This window comes from Euprymna scolopes, chromosome 12, assembly GCF_053919585.1.
Source record: "Euprymna scolopes isolate OS-2025 chromosome 12, ASM5391958v1, whole genome shotgun sequence".
NCBI lineage: Eukaryota > Metazoa > Mollusca > Cephalopoda > Sepiida > Sepiolidae > Euprymna > Euprymna scolopes.
This window is the reverse complement of record NC_136493.1, coordinates 82650210-82674566: the sequence shown is the minus strand read 5'-3', so window position 1 is coordinate 82674566 and position 24357 is coordinate 82650210. Positions and strand designations below refer to the sequence as shown.

Here is a 24357-nt window from a genome sequence, read left to right as displayed (position 1 = left end):
TTTGAGCTTATCTGTAAATCACAGATTAACCTTCCATCTATCATTCACACAAGCAACACATGTCTTCAACCCTAACTGATCTAGTTTCACTGTCATACATCATCACACTATATACACAAACCTGATAGACTTTTCTCTTGAACGATAATGGTAATTCTCTGTTGTTTAGTAATGGCAAGTATTCCTTGAATTTACTCTATAATCACTAATAAACCACTCTCATCTGAGTATTTTTAGGTTAAAAAGTAAAAGGTTGTTCAGACAATTGGCAACTTTGAGAAAATGTGTGTGTAGTAGATTATGAAAAGATTATGAAAATGTATGTGTAGTTGATGTTAATGAAAATGTATGTGTAGTTGATGTCTATGAAAATGTATGTGTAGTTGATGTCTATGAAAATGTATGTGTAGTTGATGTTAATGAAAATGTATGTGTAGTTGATGTTAATGAAAATGTATGTGTAGTTGATGTTAATGAAAATGTATGTGTAGTTGATGCCTATGAAAATGTGTGTGTAGTTGATGTCTATGAAAATGTATGTGTAGTTGATGTCTATAAAAATGTATGTGTAGTTGATGTCTATAAAAATGTATGTGTAGTTGATGTTAATGAAAATGTATGTGTAGTTGATGCCTATGAAAATGTGTGTGTAGTTGATGTCTATGAAAATGTATGTGTAGTTGATGTCTTTAAAAATGTATGTGTAGTTGATGTTAATGAAAATGTGTGTGTAGTTGATGTCTATGAAAAGGTGTGTGTAGTTGATGTCTATGAAAATGTATGTGTAGTTGATGTCTATGAAAAAGTGTGTGTAGTTGATGTCTATGAAAATGTATGTGTAGTTGATGTCTATAAAAAAGTATGTGTAGTTGATGTCTATAAAAAAGTATGTGTAGTTGATGTTAATGAAAATGTATGTGTAGTTGATGTCTATGAAAAGGTGTGTGTAGTTGATGTCTATGAAAAGGTGTGTGTAATTGATGTCTATGAAAATGTATGTGTAGTTGATGTCTATGAAAATGTGTGTGTAGTTGATGTCTATGAAAATGTATGTGTAGTTGATGTCTATGAAAATATATGTGTAGTTGATGTCTATGAAAATGTATTTGTAGTTGATGTCTATGAAAATGTATGTGTAGTTGATGTCTATGAAAATGTATGTGTAGTTGATGTCTATAAAAAGTATGTGTTGTTGATGTCTATGAAAAGGTGTGTGTAGTTGATGTCTATGAAAAGGTATGTGTAGTTGATGTCTATGAAAAGGTATGTGTAGTTGATGTCTATGAAAATGTGTGTGTAGTTGATGTCCATAAAAATGTATGTGTAGTTGATGTATATAAAAAAGTATGTGTAGTTGATGTTAATGAAAATGTATGTGTAATTGATGTCTATGAAAAGGCGTGTGTAGTTGATGTCTATGAAAATGTATATGTAGTTGATGTCAATAAAAAGTGTGTGTAGTTGATGTCTTCGAAAATGTGTGTGTAGTTGATGTATATAAAAAAGTATGTGTAGTTGATGTCTATGAAAATGCATTTGTAGTTGATGTATATGAAAATGTATATGTAGTTGATGTCAATAAAAAGTGTGTGTAATTGATGTCTATGAAAATGTGTGTGTAGTTGATGTCTATAAAAAAGTATGTGTAGTTGATGTCTATGAAAATGTATTTGTAGTTGATGTCTATGAAAAGGCGTGTGTAGTTGATGTCTATGAAAATGTGTGTGTAGTTGATGTCTATAAAAATGTATGTGTAGTTGATGTCTATAAAAAAGTGTGTGTAGTTGATGTCTATGAAAAGGTGTGTGTAGTTGATGTCTATGAAAAAAAATGTATATGTAGTTGATGTCTATAAAAAAGTGTGTGTAGTTGATGTCTATGAAAAGGTATGTGTAGTTGATGTCTATGAAAATGTGTGTGTAGTTGATGTCTATAAAAAAGTGTGTAGTTGATGTCTATGAAAATGTGTGTGTAGTTGATTTCTATAAAAAAGTGTGTGTTGTTGATGTCTATGAAAATGTGTATGTAGGTATGTCTATGAAAATGTGTGTGTAGTAAATGTCTATGAAAAAGTGTGTGTAGTTGATGTCTATGAAAATGTGTGTGTAGTTGATGTCTATAAAAAGTGTATGTAGTTTATTTCTATAAAAAAGTGTGTGTAGTTGATGTCTATGAAAAGGTGTGTGCAGTTGATGTCTGTGAGAAGGTGACACCTCATCTGACTTACCTTCAAGAGTTAAAAGAATGATGACATGCAGGTTATGTTTTATTCGATTGATGAAGATTTGGAAAATTCTGTTCATTTCGTCATCGATTGAATTATTAATTGTTCCTGCTTGTTTTATTTCTCGAAACACCAGCGTCTCTAAGCAAGACAATAGAATTCCTTCCTCATATAAATCTCGGCAATCGCCTACAAATGATATCATGCAAAAGTAGACATTTACAAAGATGAACAATTATCACACAACTAATAATAGATTGAAATAAAAACAAAAAAAATAAAGAATTCACTGTGATTTTTTTTTGTTGACCTTTTAGGGTTCAGTCTTTTATAGAACGCTCTAACTGAGAAGAATGATTTGATCTGTATAAGATGGAAAGGTGTTAAAAAGTTTTGTGGTAGTTTCTTGTTATGTGTTCATTTCGGCTATCGCCATGGCAGGTCTAAAAGAAACAGAGAGACTGATTTTTGAGTTGGGGAATAATATAGTATAATTGCATTGAAACACAGTTAAATAATCAAATTTAAACAATTCTGTATCAGATGGTTGACTATTTTGGAAATGCGAGATGCTGTGAGTCATCTTCCTGTGAGCAGGATATACATGCAGCTGGGGACAGCTTGTAAATTTCATGTTCCCTGTAAATTCGCCCAAAGCTAATACCATATTACCAGTTAATGGATGACTTAAGCACAGCAACACGATCTAGTAATTTTGTTAACTTTGCCAAATATCGGAGTAAAGGGAAGTGGAGGGGCTTCTCTTGTAGAATAGTTTGTTTGGTCAAAAATATTGAAAAAGAATTTTTTGTTGTTAATTAAGAAAATAAATAAAACTGCAAATATTAAAATTTGTTTCAATGGATTTTATCAAAGAAGAAAAAAACAAAGATGACGGAAAAGTTAGCATACCTTGAGCAAGAAGTGCAGAGATACTGGTTAGATCGCAGTTGTAGGCAAAGAGTTCTGACACCAAGAGAACAGTAGGTATGTTTAAGACCCCAGCTTGATGACAGGCCATTTTGACAGACTTTTCAAGAATCACACCATAATTTTGCCCTTCGTCATTCTCCAAAGACGGCTCAATTATCTAAAAATTAAAAAACTTTCACAAGTTTAATTCCACACTCAATTTATACAATTTGCCAAAATAAAAAATAGATACAATTATTTTTTTTTTCAGTGATTGTGTAGATTGATGATCTTAAAGCAACGCATTTCAGGTGAAAACATTATTTTACATACTTACGTATCACGTCAAAATTAGTATGAATTCCAAAAATTACGAAAAATGATCAAGTAAAAAAATAATTTCAAGTAAAAATAGAATTTATCGAATGTATCAAGTTTTATCACATGTGGAAGAGTTATGCAATCAATTCAGAATCACAAACAAGGGAGATAATCCTTGACTTAAGTTAAGGGTCTACCATTTTTAAATAAAAAATCGCAGAACCTAATTGTGAATGATTTTTTTTGTTAAAAATACATCTTTTACTGAATCATTTCTCAGATTTTTTTGGAATTTATGCAAATTTTGACATCAGTAGTACACGCAAACACCTACAGCTGGAGTAAATTGAGGGTTTATACCTTTCCCAACAGTATTAGTGCATAAATGATCACACTAAATATACTGCATCAACTACTCACTCTCTCACGATTTAGAAGTGAAAACATTTTCTAATTAATCTGGATACAATTTGCAGAGAAACACTAAAATAAAAAGAAAAAGTATTTTTTGTTTTAAAATAGAACCAAAAATGAACAATTGAAAGGATCTGAATTAAATTGCAGAATCCTGTGCCAATTTCATACAAACCTCTGCCTTTGCCAAATATGAAGCAAGTTTGATGAGTGCTGTTCGACCTGCATTTTTGTTACTTATTTGGAACAAGAGTCCATGGCCTTGAGGAAACGTCTGAAAAAAATAAATAAATAAATCACTGGATCTTGTGTAAAAAACAAATTTCTGTCTTTCTCATATTTCTTATTGCTATGCAATTAATAAGCTATATTTAAACAAGATAAATAAAAACAAAATAGGAAGACATAGAAAACAGATGAATAAAGTATTTTAAAAATTTGTTTTGCCATTTTTATTTGATAAAAATTCCCTAGGCAAGGCATGATTCCACTTGAAGTAAGGAGCTAAAAACATAAAATACTACTTCAAAGTAAAAAAAACAAAAACAGCCAAAGACAAGTGTACAAGGGATAGATTCTGGTCGAGGAGGCAATAATTCTTCCCCCTTTGCTAGAAATATCACCTATAGAATATGAGGACTAAAGGACAAAATAAGGGAAGTAAAAGTTATGAGGCTGCTGGAAATAAACCCAAAGTTCACTTTCTTTTTTCCACAAGAAAAGATCAAGCATCATCGTCATAATCATCATCGTTGGTTTAGCATTCATTTTACATGCTGGCATCTTTTAGACATTTAGCTACAAATTAACTTATCTCTGTCCCGGTTTTTTAGTTATCCTTCTTCAAACCCATCCTTATCACTTCCTTCCATGTTTTCTTTGTCAACTGACACTTCTAACTCAAGAATTCTCATCCATTCTTTCAACATAGCCATACCATCAAAGTCATCCTACATCTTTCTATACTGTCCAGATTTGATTTTCCCTTGAGGGAATCAAATTTAACTGAAGACATAAGAATTGAAGAAATCAGATGATCATAAAAGCTGAGTTTTTGTAGATAAGTTTCTACGTTTGATAAAAGGTTAGCAATACAACATTAGTGAGAATATATCAACGATTAACACAATATTGGTCACATTCATATGAATGGTGATCACTCATTTTGATTGTGCCTGCTTAACAGAACTAAGCCGCACGTTACCGACATCAAAAGAAAAATTCCTATCAAAATAAAAAACTGACGCTCCATAATTTAATTGATTTCTGTTAAATGATTATTTTAAACTAGCAGATGTACTGCTCGGTATTAAACATAATGTTAATGGTCAACGATTAAGATAATATTTGGTGCAGATCTTCATAAACTCCCTCACCTAGGAATAGTACACACCAAGTTAGGGTTCGTCACCATCACTAGAAAAGGGGAGGGAGAGTTATAAAGAGCAGCAACAAATATCATCTTAATTTTTTACTGTGACATCAAAGCGCTGGACCGGTTTCGTTCGAACAAACGAACGTCTTTAGAAAAGCGAATATCTTAAATTTATTGAATAAAAAACTTCAAGAATAGGCAAGCAAACGCAAAATGTGATTACAAATGATGCATATAATCATCGACCTGTTTCATATATTCAATATATATTATACGAAATAATCAATGCGACAATAAAATGTATTGTTTTACTATGTACGTTTTCAGTGTCCCAATTTTTTTCGCGTTTAAATTATCCAAATAAACAATTGTTAATACTTTCTGCTTTTTTTAAGATCGTTCATTTTCGTATTATGTTTAAGTTATTTTAACGCACTTTTCTTACAAATAAATCTACTTTAACCCATTGACAACCATAAGAGCATTTTACAACAGTGATTTACCCACCGCCTTCCTTTTTTTAAATTTATTCTCCATTTTTCATACACCTTTTTAAAAACATTCATACATTTTCTTCTACACTACCAACATAAATATGTTTTTTTTAAAATTGCATTGCAAATAAATAATCAACGCGATAATAAAACGTATTGTTTTACTGTGTACGTTTTCAGCATCCCAACTGTTTTTTTATTCACGTTTAAATTAAAAGATATATCAAAATTTGAATTTAACTTTAAGTATTATGGTATCTGTTCAGTGCACATTTACCTATAAGTATGGCAAACCGCTTATAATTCAATGGCTGTAAGTTTTTTTTTTTTTTCAAAAATAAACAATTATAAACAGAACGACTCATAGAAATCTATCTATACTCTTTTTTCATTTTAATATACTTTCATAGAAATGTTTCTGTTATGTCACAAAAAACAATTTTCTTTACATCACAAGTGTCATGCTCGTACATTAATTCCATAGCTAATATAACATACTGACCCAACGGGTCACGGGTAGTCTAGTATATATATATATATATATATATATATATATATATATATATATATATATATATATATATATTATTGTTATTATTATTAGCATTATCATTATTTACTATAATAATTATTAAATACCTACACTTACCTATTTTTTGGAATTTTTATATATTTTTTATAATCGAAGTAAGTAAAATTTCGTTGATTTTCTTTAAATCTTTTTTAAAGAAAACCGATTTAAAAAAAAAACAAATATTGCATAATTTGCTATTAAACCTGTTTTTTTTTTGTTTTTTTTAATTTTGGTCTTTGTTCCTTTAATTAAAAAAAATTAGGGTTTGAATTGCATGTTTCAAGATGTTATAAGTTTCGAAAGACAGTAAGTCTAAATATTCCAATGTTTACCGCGAATTTTTACTGACGATTTCTGACACTGTTAGTGCTATGTACACTCAAATTGTTTAGTTGACATTATTAAAAATAAAAGAAAACAAAATGTAAAAAAAAAAAAAAAATAAATAAACAAATAAAATTTGTACTAACTAAAATTCTCGTAAGTTTTGTGATGATAGGAATAAATTCATCAATTAATGTCATGTTCCATTTTAATTGAAACGTCTGATTGTATGTGTAGATGTGTTTTCGTAAGGCGTCAATCACTTGTGAAAGCAAACATTCAGTGTAACCTGCAATTTGAAGAGATTGAAAACAATATTATGCATTTATGAACAGGAATGTTAAAAAACAATATAAAAAATTATTTATTTTCATCAAAATAAACAAAAAAAAAAAAATCAGTACTGAAGTCGTATTAACGTGTGACGATTCCAATATTTTCCTCAATTGGTATACAATTACTGATTCTGTCCTAAGTTCACGATTCCGAACTTTTTAAAAATTTCTAAATATTTAGTGATAGCATTTGTTTTTTCTATTATTTGATTACCTTTCCATGTATACACATACGTGCATAATTTTATTTGTGATTTAAACTTTAATAAATTTATTATATTTATGGATGTTTATCCCTATACAAAAATGGATAAAATACTTACGCTATGGAAGCACAAAATGAATATAATACTTACGCTATTCTTCAAAACTGGTTATTTGGGTAAAATATTACGAAAGATTTTGTTAATATATTTTTTCGAACATAGTTACATTTTTTTAAAATGTACTTTATTTAAGTATACTTTATTTAAATATACTTTATTTAATAAACTTTATACTTTATTAATTATTATTAATATTATTTTTATTATTTTTTAATCTATTACGATCGTCGCCGATTTAAAAATAAATGTTTCAGCAATATCATCTATTTTAATTTTCTTATCATTGTGTTTCTCCTGGGGATGGGTCATTCTACCGGATGCCAAACATTTTCCCATTAGTTTAGTTACTCCAACTGAGAGATCTTTTTAAGATTCTAACCCTCCCTGTAAGTGCTATTGTTTGTATTTCTTTTGCACTTTGTTCACCGAGTATATTCGCCAGATAGTTTTTGAAATTCTTTTTCATTAGCCCGGTTGATCCTATAATGACTGGTATCATCTACTGGATTCGTACTTATTATGTTTTTTGAATTGAATTTTTTTTTAACATGTGTGAAATATTGTTGGAATTTTTTTTGTACCAATAATAGTGCATCCCCCCTGTTTACATTTATTATTTATATTCTGGTTCTTATATTTGATTTTCTGTATTTCGTATCTAATGATTCTTAGTTTCGTATATTTTGGATTTGTACGAAACTCCCTTTAATTTGAAGAAAAAGGGAATGCTAGCTCTTTGATGACGTCACGAAACTCCCTTTAATTTGAAGAAAAGGAAAATGCTAGCTCCATGATGACGTCACGAGCTCAGCGCGGATTTCGGCCTCTTTTGAAATTCCAGCGACGAGGATATTGGACGTCGTTTCATTGCCCGGCGCTGAAAATGCAATTTTGATGAACCTCCTTCAAAGAAGAAAACCCAGCAAGAAGCGTGCTTCTGAAGACTATTTACGTGGCTATGGTCTGCACGTATTTGGAAGGAGTGTAATTTTTTAAAAAGACCTTATTTTACGTGGCTACGGTCTGCACGTAATTAGAAGGAGTATAATGATTTAAAAGGACTTTAAATCGAGAAAATAAGAAAAAAGGCTCGCGCTTGACTGGCTTTCAATTTGTGAGTACGTTCCTAAAATTTATTACATATGAGAGTGTGATTAGGAACTACTATTTTGAATCTTATTATTGTATTCGTTCATGGATGTGACATCTTCATTATAAGAATCAGCGTTATTTTTTTTTCATTATATGTTACCTTGGCATTCTTTGAATTTAATGGCCGCAAAGGGAAAAATTTGCAACTAACTTTATTGTAAATAAAATCTCTTCTTCGTTTTGAAACAAGACCTTTATATTTTATTCTTTACCCCCCCTTTTTTTATTTCATCCTTTTATTTTTTTCTTTCGCGCTGAATTTATCTGAAAGAGGATAAATTCCCGATAATATTCACATTTTAAACATGTTAAACTATTTTTATAGTTAACTATATTTTATGTTTATTTTCACCCCCCCCAAGATAAAATATATAAAAATACGTAAACTTTTTATCAATTGATTTTTTCATTTTTTAATCGCATATCTTTTTAAATAACTATGTTTATTTAAGTTAATATGTTGTGTATTTTGTCAAACTGTTTAGATATTTTAAAAATATATTTATTTACAGAAACATGAAAAGAAAGAAATTAATGTGACACATTTTTAAAACAGTTTTAGCAGTTTCCAAAAGTTGAATGTGCAACAAAAAATAATTAAACAGTTTTAAAATGTGAATATTTCACATATGTTAAAAAAAAACATTAAATTCAAGCTACATAAGAACGAATCCAGTAGATGATATTGCTGAAACATTTATTTTATAATCGGCGACGATCGTAATAGATTGCGCAGGTTTAAATAAGGTATATTTAAATAAAGTATATTTAGATAAAGTACATTACAAAAAACGTAATTATATTTGAAAAAAAAAACAAAAACAAAAAACAAAACGTAAATATGTTTGAAAATATATTAACAAAAATATCTTAATATTTTGCTCAAATATATAAGTAAGCAGTTTTGAAGAATGGCAGAATTATTGTATTCATTTTGTGCTTCTATACCTCAATTGACATACTTTCCGGCATGTTGAAAGTTATGGTCTGGGTTTATGCACAATTACCGATTTTTTACACTGATTATCCATGCTACATTTTTAACGTAAATTTCATTAGTTTGTTATATTTATTGATGTTTATTTAATTATATTTATTAATGCTTATTTTATTATATTTATTAATGTTTATTTTATTATATTTATTAATGTTTATTTTATTATATTTATTGATGTTTATTTTATTATATTTATTGATGTTTATTTTATTATATTTATTGATGTTTATTTTATATTTATTAATGTTTATTTTATTATATTTATTGATGTTTATTTTATTATATTTATTGATGTTTATTTTATATTCATTGATGTTTATTTTATTATATTTATTGATGTTTATTTTATTATATTTATTGATGTTTATTTTATATTTATTGATGTTTATTTTATTATATTTATTGATGTTTATTTTATTATATTTATTGATGTTTATGTTATATTCATTGATGTTTATTTTATTATATTTATTGATGTTTATTTTATTATATTTATTGATGTTTATTTTATATTTATTGATGTTTATTTTATTATATTTATTGATGTTTATTTTATTATATTTATTGATGTTTATTTTATTATATTTATTGATGTTTATTTAATTATATCTATTGATGTTTATTTTATATTCATTGATGTTTATTTTATTATATTTATTGATGTTTATTTTATTATATTTATTGATGTTTATTTTATATTTATTGATGTTTATTTTATTATATTTATTGATGTTTATTTTATTATATTTATTGATGTTTATTTTATTTTATTTATTGATGTTTATTTTATTATATTTAAGTATTTTTATTTTATTATATTTATTGATGTTTATTTTATTATATTTAAGTATGTTTATTTTATTATATTTATTGATGTTCATCTTATTATATTTAAGTGTATTTTATCATATTTATTGATGTTTATTTTATTATATTTAAGTGTGTTTATTTTATTATATTTATTGATGTTTATTTTATTTATGTATATGTATTTTATTATATTTATGAATATTTTACCATTGATACCAAGTTTGAAATAAATAAATAAAAAAAATAATAACTGAATCATTTTTAGAATCGGAATGGCAAATTCACATTTTCCAATTCCGATACCCCCATAAATTCCAATTTTTCCGAATTCCTATCAATCATCCCAACATTACTATTTCCTAAAACCAATGTGTATGATCTGTGATCTAAAACTAATGCCCTTCCAATAAATTGTTTTACTAAACTCAACACTGTCCTTTCGAAACTGTCACGTTGGGAGTTTGAGAAATTCAGCAAGGTGTTGATGCCATGTAGTCTGTATACATGCATGAAAAACATAACAACTAAGAACTGGTATTTAAATTTACACTTATACTACGAACTCCAGTGGTGTGGAGGTATAGCTCTTAGCTAATATGATTACTTGGCATTAAATACCAAATATTTCGAGTGAAAAGAGACATTTATTTTATTGATTATAATTTCTACATTTTTCACTGCAGATGATATAGGAATGTAAGTGTTGTATCAAACTCTGCTGAATATCATCTTACCTTTTTGTTGTTTAGGATGCGCATCTAAAATATACCGGGTAAATATAATATCATCAAACGATTGAAGTTCACCTTTGATCTGAAACCAAAGAAATATTTAAATATATAGAAAAGTGATTTTTTTTATTAAAAAAATATGTTAATCTTTCACACAGCCATCATCTTTTTATCTCTATATTAATAAAACTGTGTGTCTGTCTATATGTGATAAGACCATGTGTGTTACCCTGCTCGGCAACAAACGCCAACCCCAACCTCAACGTTGTTTGCATGGTCTTTTTCTTCTTTATCTTCTCTTCTGGCCGTGTCGTCATTTCACAATGGCAGCCACCAAGGGAAGCATAGGGGCTCACAAGTATAAAAGTATAAAGTAAAACAAAACACAAAAAGCACAAACTCAGACACATTCTGCAAATATCAGTTTGTTCCACAGGATGGAACAGGTGCTAGTGCGATTGCAAGAATTAGAAGTAGATGAGTAAGTTCAAGAAACTTCGGCCATTACTAACTAGCAGTCTGAATATGGGTGCGACACCATCAACCCTTTACATGCTAAGATCTGCATCTACATAGTCTGTTGAGACTGTGTTTGTCAGTTGATATCAGTTCATCTTGATCCTCTAAAGCTCTCTCCATGTGGTTCAAGCCACGGCCTACCTTTAATTGTGTCCAACTCGAAACTCTTCCACTCTTTAACTGTCATAAACTGTCGCAAACTGAAGACTGTTCGCAAAACTTATAGCCACTCCTCAAAAACTGCTCACAAGCTAAATCTAAAAATATCTTCCTTTATTGTGCATATTTCTCGTTTCTACATAACTTACACATTATTATTCATTAACTACTAACTGTCCTGACTTGGAATTGCTCACGAGTCTTTTGGTTAAACCCAAAACTTTTAGGACAGTTGTAATAGATTACTATTTCGCCCTAATTGAAAATATATTGGGGTCAATAGCGATTAAAACAGTGAATCTAAGTTACTATTTTATCTTATTAATTTGTTTAATTGCAGTGCTACTCGGTTTTGCCTGGGACAGAAATGAAATGTATTTCTATTAAAAATACTCTTTTTCTCTCCTTCAATGTTTTCTCTCTCCACCTCTATTTCTTCCTAGCCCATTCTTCTCTCTAAACACACACTTTTATATATTCCTCGATGAATGAATCAGCATAAGAGAAATAACCCTTTGGAAAAAATGTTATTACCCTTTAGTTAGTCCACAATCTAGGTACACAATCGACTCCCTTAAAGTCAAAGAATGAATCATTTTTTTTCTAAATGCTAAGTATTATTCATCCAGAGCAATGCTGATTAAGAAAATACAACTTTGTGAGTGTTTGTTTTAAAGTTCTGTTACTTTTAGCCGAACATACAAACATACATATAGACAACTGTCCTTTATTTATTAGATTATATAAATAAGTATTATTGCCATGTGTTAATCGAAGTTACAATTAGGCAAGGGGTAACTGTTCATTTTAGCAGGGAGTATGGTTATGTATTTGGGATGTGGGGATCTAAGAATTTATTTGGAAGTACTTAAAAAAGAAAAGATTTGGTCCTCAAAACGAACTTGAACATTTATGACTCCAGAGCTATATACGAAATTAGTCATAGAGAGATACTATTGAAAAGTCTGTGCTTACATCTTCATTTGTGTATTATCACCTTCTACACCCATTTGAAGAAAATGAGATCATCCAACCGCCAAAGATGAAATCATCATCACCATTACCACCACCACCACCACCACCACCACCACCACCTTGGTGATACAATTAGAGCACAGTATGGAATAGGTGGTAGTGCGATTGCAAGAGTTAGAAGTGGATGAGTAAGTTCAGCAAATTTCAGCCATTACTAACTAGCAGGGTATTACCACTGTTGATTAAAGGAAAACGTGTACGTAATGTGATGATGTGTGGAAGTGAGGTATGATAAGTATGTGCAAAGTGAGTCTTAAAGGCAGTAAAGTTTTCTCTCTTGTATTGACATGTAAGAGTTCTATTCCTTTGTGATAAGCTTACCAGAAGCATGAAAATATGCTACATTTTTAAATGGCCAACACTTAAAGTGAAGTATGTATATTAGCAGCACAAAAAACTTTTTTTGATGTTTTATTGAACAATGATACTATGAAAAAAAAAAAAATCTGATAGCAATATTTTATCCATGTTAAAATTGCAACTTCATTGCATTAACTGTGTTCCTATTACTAAGATGAAAATATTGTTCTTATGAACATTTGTTGGTTTCTGAGGTTCGCTATGTGTCTAAGGCCAAAACTCCCACCTCTCTAATTACAGTTGGCATTAATAGCCTCAAATGGAAAGAAGAAGACGCTGCTTATGTGGTTTGAAACTGGCTACAGGTTTATCACTGCTAACTACAGGGATATTTTGGCTATGGAATTCCTGCCATAGGTGAGAATGCAGATTATATCTTTCAGCAGGATAGTACCATAACTCGACAAAGTCAAAATCATACAAGAGTGATTGGAGCCAAATGACAAATTTTTAGTCGACAAATTTCTGGACAAAATTGTTGCTTGATCTTAATTTTTTGTATTTCAATGAATGTAACAATGTCATCAAATAAAAAAAAACATTCGATGAAATACATCGTCTTTTCATACAAACATACAGTCACTGCACTTGTTTGTGCATTATCATGAATAAGAAACACACATCAATTAATAAAAGTCTTTCTTACATACATGCGTGGTCTTCATTTTTTATTACTTCTCCATGTGTGCTGTTTCATGTATGCTTGCCTCGTCTAGTGCTTGTTAGTTGGCTGTTCAACTCAGGCAAACAAAACGCATGCATGAAAACACAATGGAGACTTGTTGGCAATTTCAAAGGTTTTATTTGAAAAAGTTTGTGCATGAAAAGAAAGACTAAAATTAATTCTTTCAAAAAAGGAGGCTAAAATTAGTTCGTTCTTACTTAATTCTGTTACTTCAAATGGTAGATGAACAGACAGAGTCTTGAGAAAATATTCTGTTAGATTTCTACATTGTCAGCACGTCTGGTTTGGCCGCTTCCTTACTTCAAATTGGCTTGTTCCGAACACGTGATGTAATTTCTACTTAATAATCATCAATACCTACTTCTAACCCTTCACCCCTCTCGCCCCGCACATGCTAGGTGCACAGGGTCTATTTCCATTTGCTACATGTTATCCTGACATGTACTTTATGTAACCCTTGCCAAAATTCATACTAGTTAACATAATCTTTATTTACATGCATAGGGCCCGAATATATAACATATTGCAAACAAACCTTGTAAATTTTTCCATAACACTGTCTCATTTAATCACATATTGGCTAGTGATGAAGATGGAAGACCGCACCCATAAAGTGTTCATTTCTGGCCACGTTTAAAACTCGTGCTCACTGCTGATGGTTCATACATGGATTACTAGTGCTATGTAAACAGAGAATAAAATAATCAAATGACAATATTGGTCGGATTACACCAAAAAGTGTGAGTAAAGGAGAACTTTTGAAAAGCCTAGATTCGCAAAATATAATCTGTGAGGACATGATATGATGAGCTGATTGATTTAATTGGGCATTTCTGACTGGCTGTCTAGCTTAAGTAAGGATCAAAGTGGCATGTTTCGTGTGTTAAGATATGGACCACTCACCCACCAGTGTCCTATCTTCAGCAATTATGTCATAATCCACAGTTAGCAGGTGGTTGCTTTTCTTGAGGACCTTATACCTATGCAATTCGCTTATTGTTGGCCTTAAGGAAAGAAGGAAGTAAAATGTGTTTTCTGCCTTAACTCAGAGGAGTAGAAAGTTATTTTCTGCAGTCTCCTTTAATCCTCAAATTCCATGAGCCATGTTTCTGACAAAGTGTGTGTGTAGGGGGGGGGGAGAATTGCTGTTTTGTGGGTTGGAATTTACTCATCTTACACTTATTGTTGGCTGTTTTTAGAATTTAATATCATATTTTTTAGCTCCTTACATTAAATGGTGTCATGCCTTGTCTAGAGCAATTTCATAGAAAAAAAAATATGTACTTACATCTTCCACCAGAAGAAGTGATCCAAATGAAGGCTTTTTTATTATTGCTTCTTTTGAATGTGATGATAATATTTTCCGGTATTCTTTCTTTGGAGCTTTAATGAGAAAAGACGAGAAACAAATAAATTTGGTGTTTTGATACTGAAACAAAGAAAAAAAAAAGAAAGAAAAATTAAAAATGATTGAATCAATTGAAATTAAAGCAAAATGGTGATGTATGTTTTTGCATGAATAAATTTATTTGTATAAAACAATTTTTTTATACAAAAATGTACATTTTTATACAAGCAAATAATTTTATAAATATTTTTATACAAACAAATACAGGGAAACCCAAATAAAATGGGCACCGTGTACACTTTATGTGATATCTCCATTATTTATTCACCGATTGCCCTTATTTTACAGGACATGGCAGAATCAACAGTAAGACCCCAGTGGGAGCTGGAACAAAGAATACACTGTGTTAAATTTTACTACAAGAAAGGCTCGTTTAAGAAAACCCAGGACAGTTTCATGCGTCAGTTCGAATGTGAAAAGGCTCCATCCAAAAGCAGAATTCAGAACTGGGTGGACCACTTTGAGAAGTATGGGACCGTGGAGAACCTCAACGCTGCCAGAGAGAACCATCCAAGCCACTCCGGACGTTCCAAGAAGCAAACAGCCGAGCTGGTCGAAAGAGTGAGAGAGTCTCTCCAGCAGAGTCCGAAACGCTCTGTGCGTAAGCAAAGTCAGTCCCTCAGTATGTCCCGTGAGACTTGCAGGAGAGTGCTGGTGAACGATATCAGGGCTTACCCATACAGAATACAGATGCTGCAGACCGTTACAGCCTCAGACAAGAAGCAGAGGAGGGCTATGGCAGTCAAGATGCTCGAGAAGATCGAAGAGACACCAAGTTTCCTTAACCTCCTTTGGACCTCAGATGAAGCCCACTTCCATCTTGATTGAAAGACGAACTCTGAGACAAATGTCTTCTGGGGATCTTCCAGACCCAATGAAGTAGCCACCAATCCCTTGCACTCTCCTAAGTCCATGGTGTGGGCTGCAATTTCGGCCAGAGGCATCATCAGACCAATCTTCATCGAAGAATCTGGCGCAGCAGTGACAGTCACCAAGGAGCGGTATGTGGAGGTCTTCAAAACCTTCAAGAATGAGCTCCAGACCATCTACCCGTCGCTCATGAGCAAGTTCTGGTTCCAGTAGGATGGAGCAAGTTCTTACAGGCCGAGTGATCAGTCTCAAAACTGATTTTGAGTGGGCACCCCATAGCCCGGACCTAAGCCCCCCTCCCCGATTTTTTTCTTTGGAGCTTAAGGACAGAGTCTATGCAGGGAAACTCAGAACCATCACGGAACTCAAGGAAGCCATCAGGGAGGAGAAGAAACGCCATGGACAACTTTGTGCTGTGCCTCAAGAAATGCACGGAGCTAAATGGAGGCCATCTAGAACATATGCTGTAGAACGGAGAAAAAAAGGCCAAAGACCCTAGTGTTTTGATGTGATGTTTTGAATATAATAAACTAGTTATGACCAAAGTTTCATTTCATTCGGACAAAACACTAAGAAACGGGGCCTAATTAGAGTTGGGCCCGTTTTTTGGGGTCACCTTGTAATTTTCTATACAAACAAATAATTTTTACACAAACAAAAAGAAAATTATTTTTTATAAAACAAAAATTATTTTTACAAAACAAATTAAAAATTTTTTATACAAACAAATACATGTCGCATTTGTTTTATTAGTAAATGCAATGTTTACTTTAAATCTAGTATTGAATGAATGTATTGTGATATGTCCTACGAAAGTGGTATGTTCGTTTAAAGTAGCTAAGTGGTTTGGGCTACAGTTTTGAGTAATAATCTGGTAAGTCGCTTTATTGAATGAGGGTTCAATGTCGGAGTTGGTATATCCTTAGTGACAACTTTCCCAGGTGGCTCGACCAGTCGGTATTTATGGCTTAACAAGCCAATAATATTCTTGTGAGTAGGAAGAACCCGGATGTACACATATTCATTGCATCACATCACATCTAAATAAGATTGCTATTCAGAAAATAAAACAAAAAAAAAACATCTCAGCGGTAAAATACTCAGTCGGTGTTCACTAAATATTTGTTTAAAAGCCTTTGAAATATTATTGATTACACATTATAACACCATTTCTTTTTTTAATTAATTTTAGACAAGGAAAAGGAATAATATGCACTGTATAATGTTGATCCATTTAGTTTTGATATTCTGGAGGATTTCTTTACTGCCTTCGAAATTTTTCCATTGAACATTTTCGAGTGTTGTGCTCATCAGCCAAATGTTATTTTGAACAAATGTTGTTTTGGGCAAATGTTGTTTTGAACAAATGTTGTTTTGAACAAATGTTGTTTGTGCAAATGTTGTTTCGAACAGATGTTTTGGACAAATGTTGTTTCAAACAAATGTTGTTTCAGACAAATGTTGTTTCAAACAAATGTTGTTTTGGGCAAATGTTGTTTCGAACAAATGTTGTTTTAGGCAAATGTTGTTGCAAACAAAAGCTGTTTTGGCAAATGTTGTTTCGAACAAATGTTGTTTTGGGCAAATGTTGTTTCGAAAAAATGTTGTTTTGGGCAAATGTTGTTTCTGTTCAACTCAACTTTTCATATCAGTTAAAAAACAAAATAAAATAATAATCATCCCATAATTGTTTTGTTTTAAATTACTACACACTAGTAAAAAAAAAATGGAAACAATTCAGCAAAGTTAACAATAATTGAAAGAAATTAAGAATAAAATAGGTTAGTTTTAAAAGTGTCCCCTCTTTATATTTCCTTTTGCTACTGAAATAATCATTGAATCTATGGATAGTGCTGCGAATATCAACACCTAGTAGGATTCATTAATCACAAAAGAAGAAACCGATTTAATTTCGCTCAAATTATTTGTTTTCGTTGTGATCCCGTAAAGGTCTGGAAGAATGCAACAAATAAAGAGTATGGATATACATCAGTCCGACTATACTACAAGTGTGTATGACTTGTGCATAACTTGTGTGCTAACACTAAAAGGCATATTCTCCTGGTCTTTATTGTAAGTGGAAAAGTTCATTATTATCTGTAAGGTGAACGCACCACAACAGTCTTGCTAGGGAAAGGTCACGATGGATAACTTGTAAGTGCGTTCAATCATTATAAAGTGTAGAAATCGACACAAGTTAAAAGGCAGATCAGGATTAGAATAATTAATCAGTTTTACGTTCTACATTTTCTAGGAACGACAGCAAATGCAATAAACATTCTTGTGGCAAAAATGCATACATTTTTAATGATCAATGTTAAAACCTGTTTGAAATGAGATGATTTTCTTTATATATCGAAAGAAATCATAGAAATGTTTAGAGTTGAGAAACATTCAAAGAAAGATTAAGAAAACGATATTATTCAGTCGTGGTTTAATTCTGCAATTCAATATGTCATCAATCTGACTACATTTACAAAAAAAATGATGGGTATGTGCAAATGAAACGCCTACGTAATAATTAGCCAATCGGTGCTCTAAGTGCGAAAGTAAAGCTCATCTATAAAAGCTAAGACGAACGATTGCAAATGTCACTGATGCAACACGAGTTCAAAAGAATTCATGCATTCCCCATTAACAGATTCGTGCAGCTTTCATCTCAGCTAGAATCTCCGTTGAAGAAATGTTACCTGCCATATTTACCACACATGCGGAACTCTCAAACACACAGCAAGCAGGAGAATTGTACGCGTCAACCAACCACATCGAAGGAACAATAAACAGCATCGCTCAACTCAACTAATAAAAACCCTGTTACGACAATTTCACACGTAAACAACCAAACAAGTCTTGTAGCTTAATTTTAATTTTTTATTTTTTTCTCTTTTTTTTTTTTTTTTTTTTTTTGATGGAAGTCACTTCTGTCAAGGTATGAAACGACTTGATACAAGGAGATAAAAAATAAACAAAATAAAATACTACTTCGAGGTAAAAAAAACTATCCCACAATAAGTGTTGGCTGGATAGATTTTGACTCAGAAAACAGCAATTATTTCCTCTTTGTTAGAAACATTGCTCCTGGAATATGAGAACTAAAGGACAAAATAATTGAAACGAGAGTTAATTAATGTTCATATACATCTCACTATTCCACAAACTTTTCACTTATTCACAGCAAGTATGAAACGTTTTTCACTCTAATAGAAACTCTTATACTGACGAGAATGAAACTCAGATTCAAACATCCTCGAACATTTCTCAATAAATGCTGTTGTACTTTAAATACAACACCATCGTGATCCATTTGCCTTTTTTTATGTTTATTCTGTGCATTTTTTTAAATCTATTTATTATTATTATTTATTTTTTTTGTAATTTACAAAGCTCATCACGGCATAACATGGAAACAACCGATGTTTGTACTTGTCGCAAATCAAATGTTGATTGCTCAGATACAGTAAATTCAAGCAGGTCTAAAAAGAAACGAATATTCTGACTAGTTGATCGTATTACTAATTTTATAGACCAAAAACATTGCGAAAAAAAACAAAAAAAACAAAAAAAAAAAACAAGAGGCCAAATTGCCAACATAGTTTGTATATAAAGAATTTTTGAAAAGCAGATTTTGAAGGTTCCTGCCACTGATAAGAAACGCCTGGAGGTAACTCTAAAAAGTAACTAGGCCAAGAGCCATTAGTCGCGTCTTCTCGTGTAATGAATGAATGCGTGAATGTAGGATTGACATGAAATTCTTAAAAATAAACTAAAATGACCGAAAAATGGGCTGAAATGACTTAAATAAATAAAAATTAAATGACTTAGAATGACTTTAATGAACTTAAAGATGAATTGAATGACCTTAAGAATGACTTGAATGCTTAAAAAATAACTGGAATCCTTCAAAAACAACTTGAGTGATCTGGAGAATGACTTGAATGGCTTTGAGACTGACTCGTTGTAAAGTGGGTGATCATTTTACATTAAATTAATACAGAAAAGTGATCCACCACTTTATATCACAATAAGTACAGCATGTAGTAAGAACAGATACTACACTTTGATCTTGGCCAAAAGGCCAAGAAAAGGGTATATATTTGCTCCTCCACCGAGCAAATTAGGCCAAAGGTCGATTTTTAATGTGAGGAGTGAAGGGGAAATGGGGGCCAATTCCCCGGGAAGTAGGGGAGCTGGATAGTGACAATTGGTATGAAGGGTTGCCCCTACATTGACCAAGGTCATATATATGGGGTTGCCCCCACATATGGTCTTTGCTTGCAGTATCTGCCGGAACAGATACTACACTTTGAGATATTAAATCCTTTATTCAAGTTAAAAATACATTGAAAATTAACAATGAACAAAAAACTTAGGCACATGGCCAACTCAAAAGGGGGGATTATGGGGGTCGTTGGTCATCCTTGTCACTCCAGAATTAAACAAAATCAAAAGTTTCTCGCAGCTAATATCTTCTTTCACCGTAATACCGCATTCACCCTTCCATGCTGGGGAGCATCCTACTTAACTCCCAATTTTTAAAACATTTTTTATTGACGTGTAAAAACAAAAAAGATAACAATAAAAATGGTACAGTAATTCATTTGTGTTGAGGGCGGGGGGGGGTTGATTAGTAGTACCCTCCCAACCCCATCTAGTTGATAGACTGCCCGTTCCACTAAGTTTGTAAAATGAACCTCGCTTCTGCAGGTCAGTCTCTAAGTGGGGATGCCCTCTAGATGTGGGTGAATGGAGAAAAGAAAATTTTGTGGGTAAGGGATGGGGGTTAGTTTGTATTTCTTTCTTTCCAAGATGGGTGAAATTTAGAGGAAGGGGTGAAAACAAGAATTGAAAGTAGGAGGGGGTGGGTATCTTGGAGGCTTCCTAATCAGGGAGGGATGGAACACACACTCAGCTAGCTGAGAGGCTACTTGTTTAATTTTACTTTACGGAATTGTGCGTTCCACACCTAGGCAGGGAATACGTATTCAAATTTAGCTCCTCTTCGTACACACAGACTTGCTACATGTATCCATCTTCTGTCAAATGCCGCGTGATGCAGCCTTCTTCTAGCACATCTGATCTTCACCCATAGTTGGTGTTTAAAGAAAGCGATCAGATCCTGATCAGAAAAAGACAACACCCCCGGTAACCTTGCAGACGTGACGTCCAAATCACCATTCTCGCCACGATCGTAACATATAACATTTGTCTTCCCGATCCCATGGCGGCCTCACGTCCACGACATTGGATACGGTAATTGGGCAAGGATGCTCAGGATGGATGCGAGCCGTCACTTCGCTGACATACGACCAGTGCCGGCGGAGTTTGCGGCAATCGTAGAAAGCGTGATCAGTCGTTTCTACGGCTGTTGTCCCACAACGGGAACAATCAGGCGACTCCAAAAACCCGGAACTGCATTGTATGTTGTTAAGTGGAAGTGCATTTCAGGCCAATCACCAGGTCAGAGAGAACTCCGAATTGTTCAGATAACTGGCGCCCAGCTCCACGCTGAGCAGATCTCACTCTGCTGCCAACCCAAACGCGCACATAGCGGGTCGTCGGCGGCCCCCCTCACTAAATCCCTGTGGAGTTTCGTATGAGTAGCAGTCACAAGGTCGCTGGACGTTGGTAGTCATTTTAGCGCGGCTCGGCACTCTTTCATGTAGGCAGATTCTCCCCACGGCCTGCGACGGCTCTCGATAAAAGGGTCGAGAATGAGGTCAGGGAAGGCGGCAGAAACCACGGGGTGCCACGGTTGGTCATCTTGCATATAGTGGCTCAGGAAGACCAGCCTCTCAGCGTCTCGATGACACTTCAAATCTGGCATTCCCAAGCCTCCCTCACATGGACATTGGATACAGACCTGTCTGCTCACCCAGTGTCTTTCTCTGTCCCAAAGAAGCAAGGACAAGAGTTTGATAAGAGCTGTTAGGTGTTGTGCAGGCAGGGGAAGTATGGCCAGTCGGTAAAGGATGAGAGGAAAGACGTAAGTGGTGCACGCTTCAGCTCTACCCTTTAAGCAAAGTTTCCTAGGAAGCCATGAATTGACTGCAGCCTCCATCTTTAACCTTACCTCCAACCAATTTTTGTCAAGCTGGAGACCCGGTCCGAACCACACGCCGAGGATCCGAGCTGGGCCATATGTCCAGCTGAAAGGCGCTGGGAGGTTGACGTTGCGACTCCAGGCGCCCAACTGCAGTCCTACCGACTTGCTGTGGTTTATCTTGGTCCCTGTAATTCTTTCGTACCGAGCGAGCGCCTTCGATATAATCTTGATGTCTCTGAAGCTCGAAACAAAGACTGTGACATCATCGGTGAATGCGGATACCTTGGCGGCTGAGCCACCAGGTATTGCAATTCCGTGGAGGGCCGAATTTGCCTCCCCACGTCTCAGCTTGCGGAGCAGGGGCTCCAAAGCCAGGACATAGAGCAGGGGCGACAGTGGACAACCCTGACGAACCGATCGAGATATAACAAAGGGTTTTGAGCGCTTTCCGTTGACTTGCATGACGGCTGTGGGCTGTCAGTACATCATGGAGATCCACTTGCAGAAGTCCGGTTTAAATTGGCGGCCTCTAAGACAGATGCCAAGAAATGATGGTCGGCCCTATCGAAAGCTTTGGACTGATCTAAGTTGATCAGCGTGGCTTCCGTGTCATCATCTATCCCTCTCTCTAGGAGCGTGTGTATTAGGTGCAAGTTGTTCTGAATCGATCTCCCCTTCACAGCGTAGTTCTGTTCCGGTTCAACCAACTCGTCAATAACAACCTGCAGCCGATTCGACAGGACCTTGGCCAAAATCTTCAACTCTGTGTTTAGCAGAGTTATGGGCCTGTAATCGTCTAACTCTTCCCCACCATGTCCGTCACCTTTCCTCAGCAATGTGATCACTCACTTGGTGACTTGCCCTGGGATGGATCCCTGAGCAAACCAATGGTTGAACACATCCGTCAGAAGAGGCAGAAACATGGGCGACAGCCTCAAATACAGTTCGTATGGCAGACCATTGAGTCCCGGCGATTTGTTACAGCTGACCTGCTTCAGCGCAGTAAAAACCTCCCGCTCCGTCACCCGGCCCTCGCAACTAGCCGCTCTAGCCACCTCGAGGTGGGGAGAGTCGGCGAAATAGTCTCTAAACTCAAAGACTGGAAGATCGGGCTGCTGCTTAAAATGCTCCTTGAAATGTTCTCGAAACCCCTTGCAGATCTCCCGAGTTGATTCCAGGGTGCATCCATCTGGATGTCTTACCTTTGCAATGTACTTGTCCGAGCCACGCCTAGAAATTTCACGACGCGCGTCAGTGTTGGAGTTGACTGCTTCATTGCCTATCTTTCTAAGCCTAGCTCTGACTACTTGACCTTCATAATGCTCGCTATTCTCACACAGAAGGTCCTGCTTAGCTAGTTCCTGATTAACCCTATCACCCTCCCCTGTAGCCTGCGCTAGTTTCTGCTTTAGCTTCTTCTTCGTCTTGGCCTTATCTAGTGTGAGGTGCTGGGCATACTTGATGGAGAACGTTCTAATTTTGGCTTTTAGATCTACCCACCACTTACTCCCCTACTAGTACTTTTTGAATTAATTCTATTAGCTTCTCATGGAAGTCTTGTATCTCCAGAAGGGAGGTGTTTAACTTCCAGTGAGCCACTAACTTAGGCCTATTTCCTAGCTTCAGCCGGGCCACAACTAGATTATGGTCTGTCTGGCATAGACAAGTGAACGTGGGACAAGATAAGAAGTCTACTTCGCCTCTCCTAACTAACATCCTGTCCAAGTAAGTGTTTGGATAGGAGGAAACGCTATTGGTCCATGTTCACATCTCCTGCCCCAGATGCTCGACCCGAAACCTGTAGACCAGACCGCATCTAGCCATCAGATCAGCCAGGCTGGGCTCGCACCTCTCCAACCCTCTAGCTTCGCCTTCTACCTTATCTGTCTTGGAGTCTAAGATTGTATTCCAATTCCCCATTAGCATTACCTGCTTCCGAAAATCTACAAACGCGTCGAGCTGACTGAAGAATAAGACCCTCTCATGAGCAGTGCTGGCCGCATGAACCGCAATCATCCGAAACACCAAATCTTTTATGGCAACATCTGCCACAACCAGCCTGCCCTCCGCATCCCTATGAACAACGTCGACCGTCGCGGACAGGGTATGTTTAACTAGCAAGGAGACTTCGTTCCCCCGCGGGCTGCCATATGCTGTGAAAACCTCAAAATTTCGGGCCAACACCCGACAGTCCACAGAAGAAATGAAATGCATCTCCTGAATCGCAGCCACATCCACTCCCAGGGATAAGAGGTCGTGCCGGAGGCGAGCCACCCAGCCCGATGATCT

The 24357-nt window shown here is 34.2% G+C and overlaps 1 protein-coding gene and 1 pseudogene across 1 annotated transcript in view; both read right to left on the bottom strand.

Annotated features, from left to right (window-relative positions):
- Window positions 1–24357, bottom strand: part of LOC145291381 (dynein heavy chain domain-containing protein 1-like) — a 494383-nt gene that overhangs the window by 182923 nt on the left and 287103 nt on the right. The window contains exons 63-68 of the mRNA XM_080137171.1: window positions 15036–15130; window positions 10993–11071; window positions 6785–6927; window positions 4047–4145; window positions 3137–3314; window positions 2228–2413 (exon numbers count right to left, since the gene is read on the bottom strand). Coding sequence (XP_079993297.1) covers window positions 2228–2413; window positions 3137–3314; window positions 4047–4145; window positions 6785–6927; window positions 10993–11071; window positions 15036–15130 — 780 coding nt within the window. The remainder of the gene's footprint in view (window positions 1–2227; window positions 2414–3136; window positions 3315–4046; window positions 4146–6784; window positions 6928–10992; window positions 11072–15035; window positions 15131–24357) is intronic.
- On the bottom strand, window positions 19987–20113 carry LOC145291697 (U2 spliceosomal RNA; annotated as a pseudogene).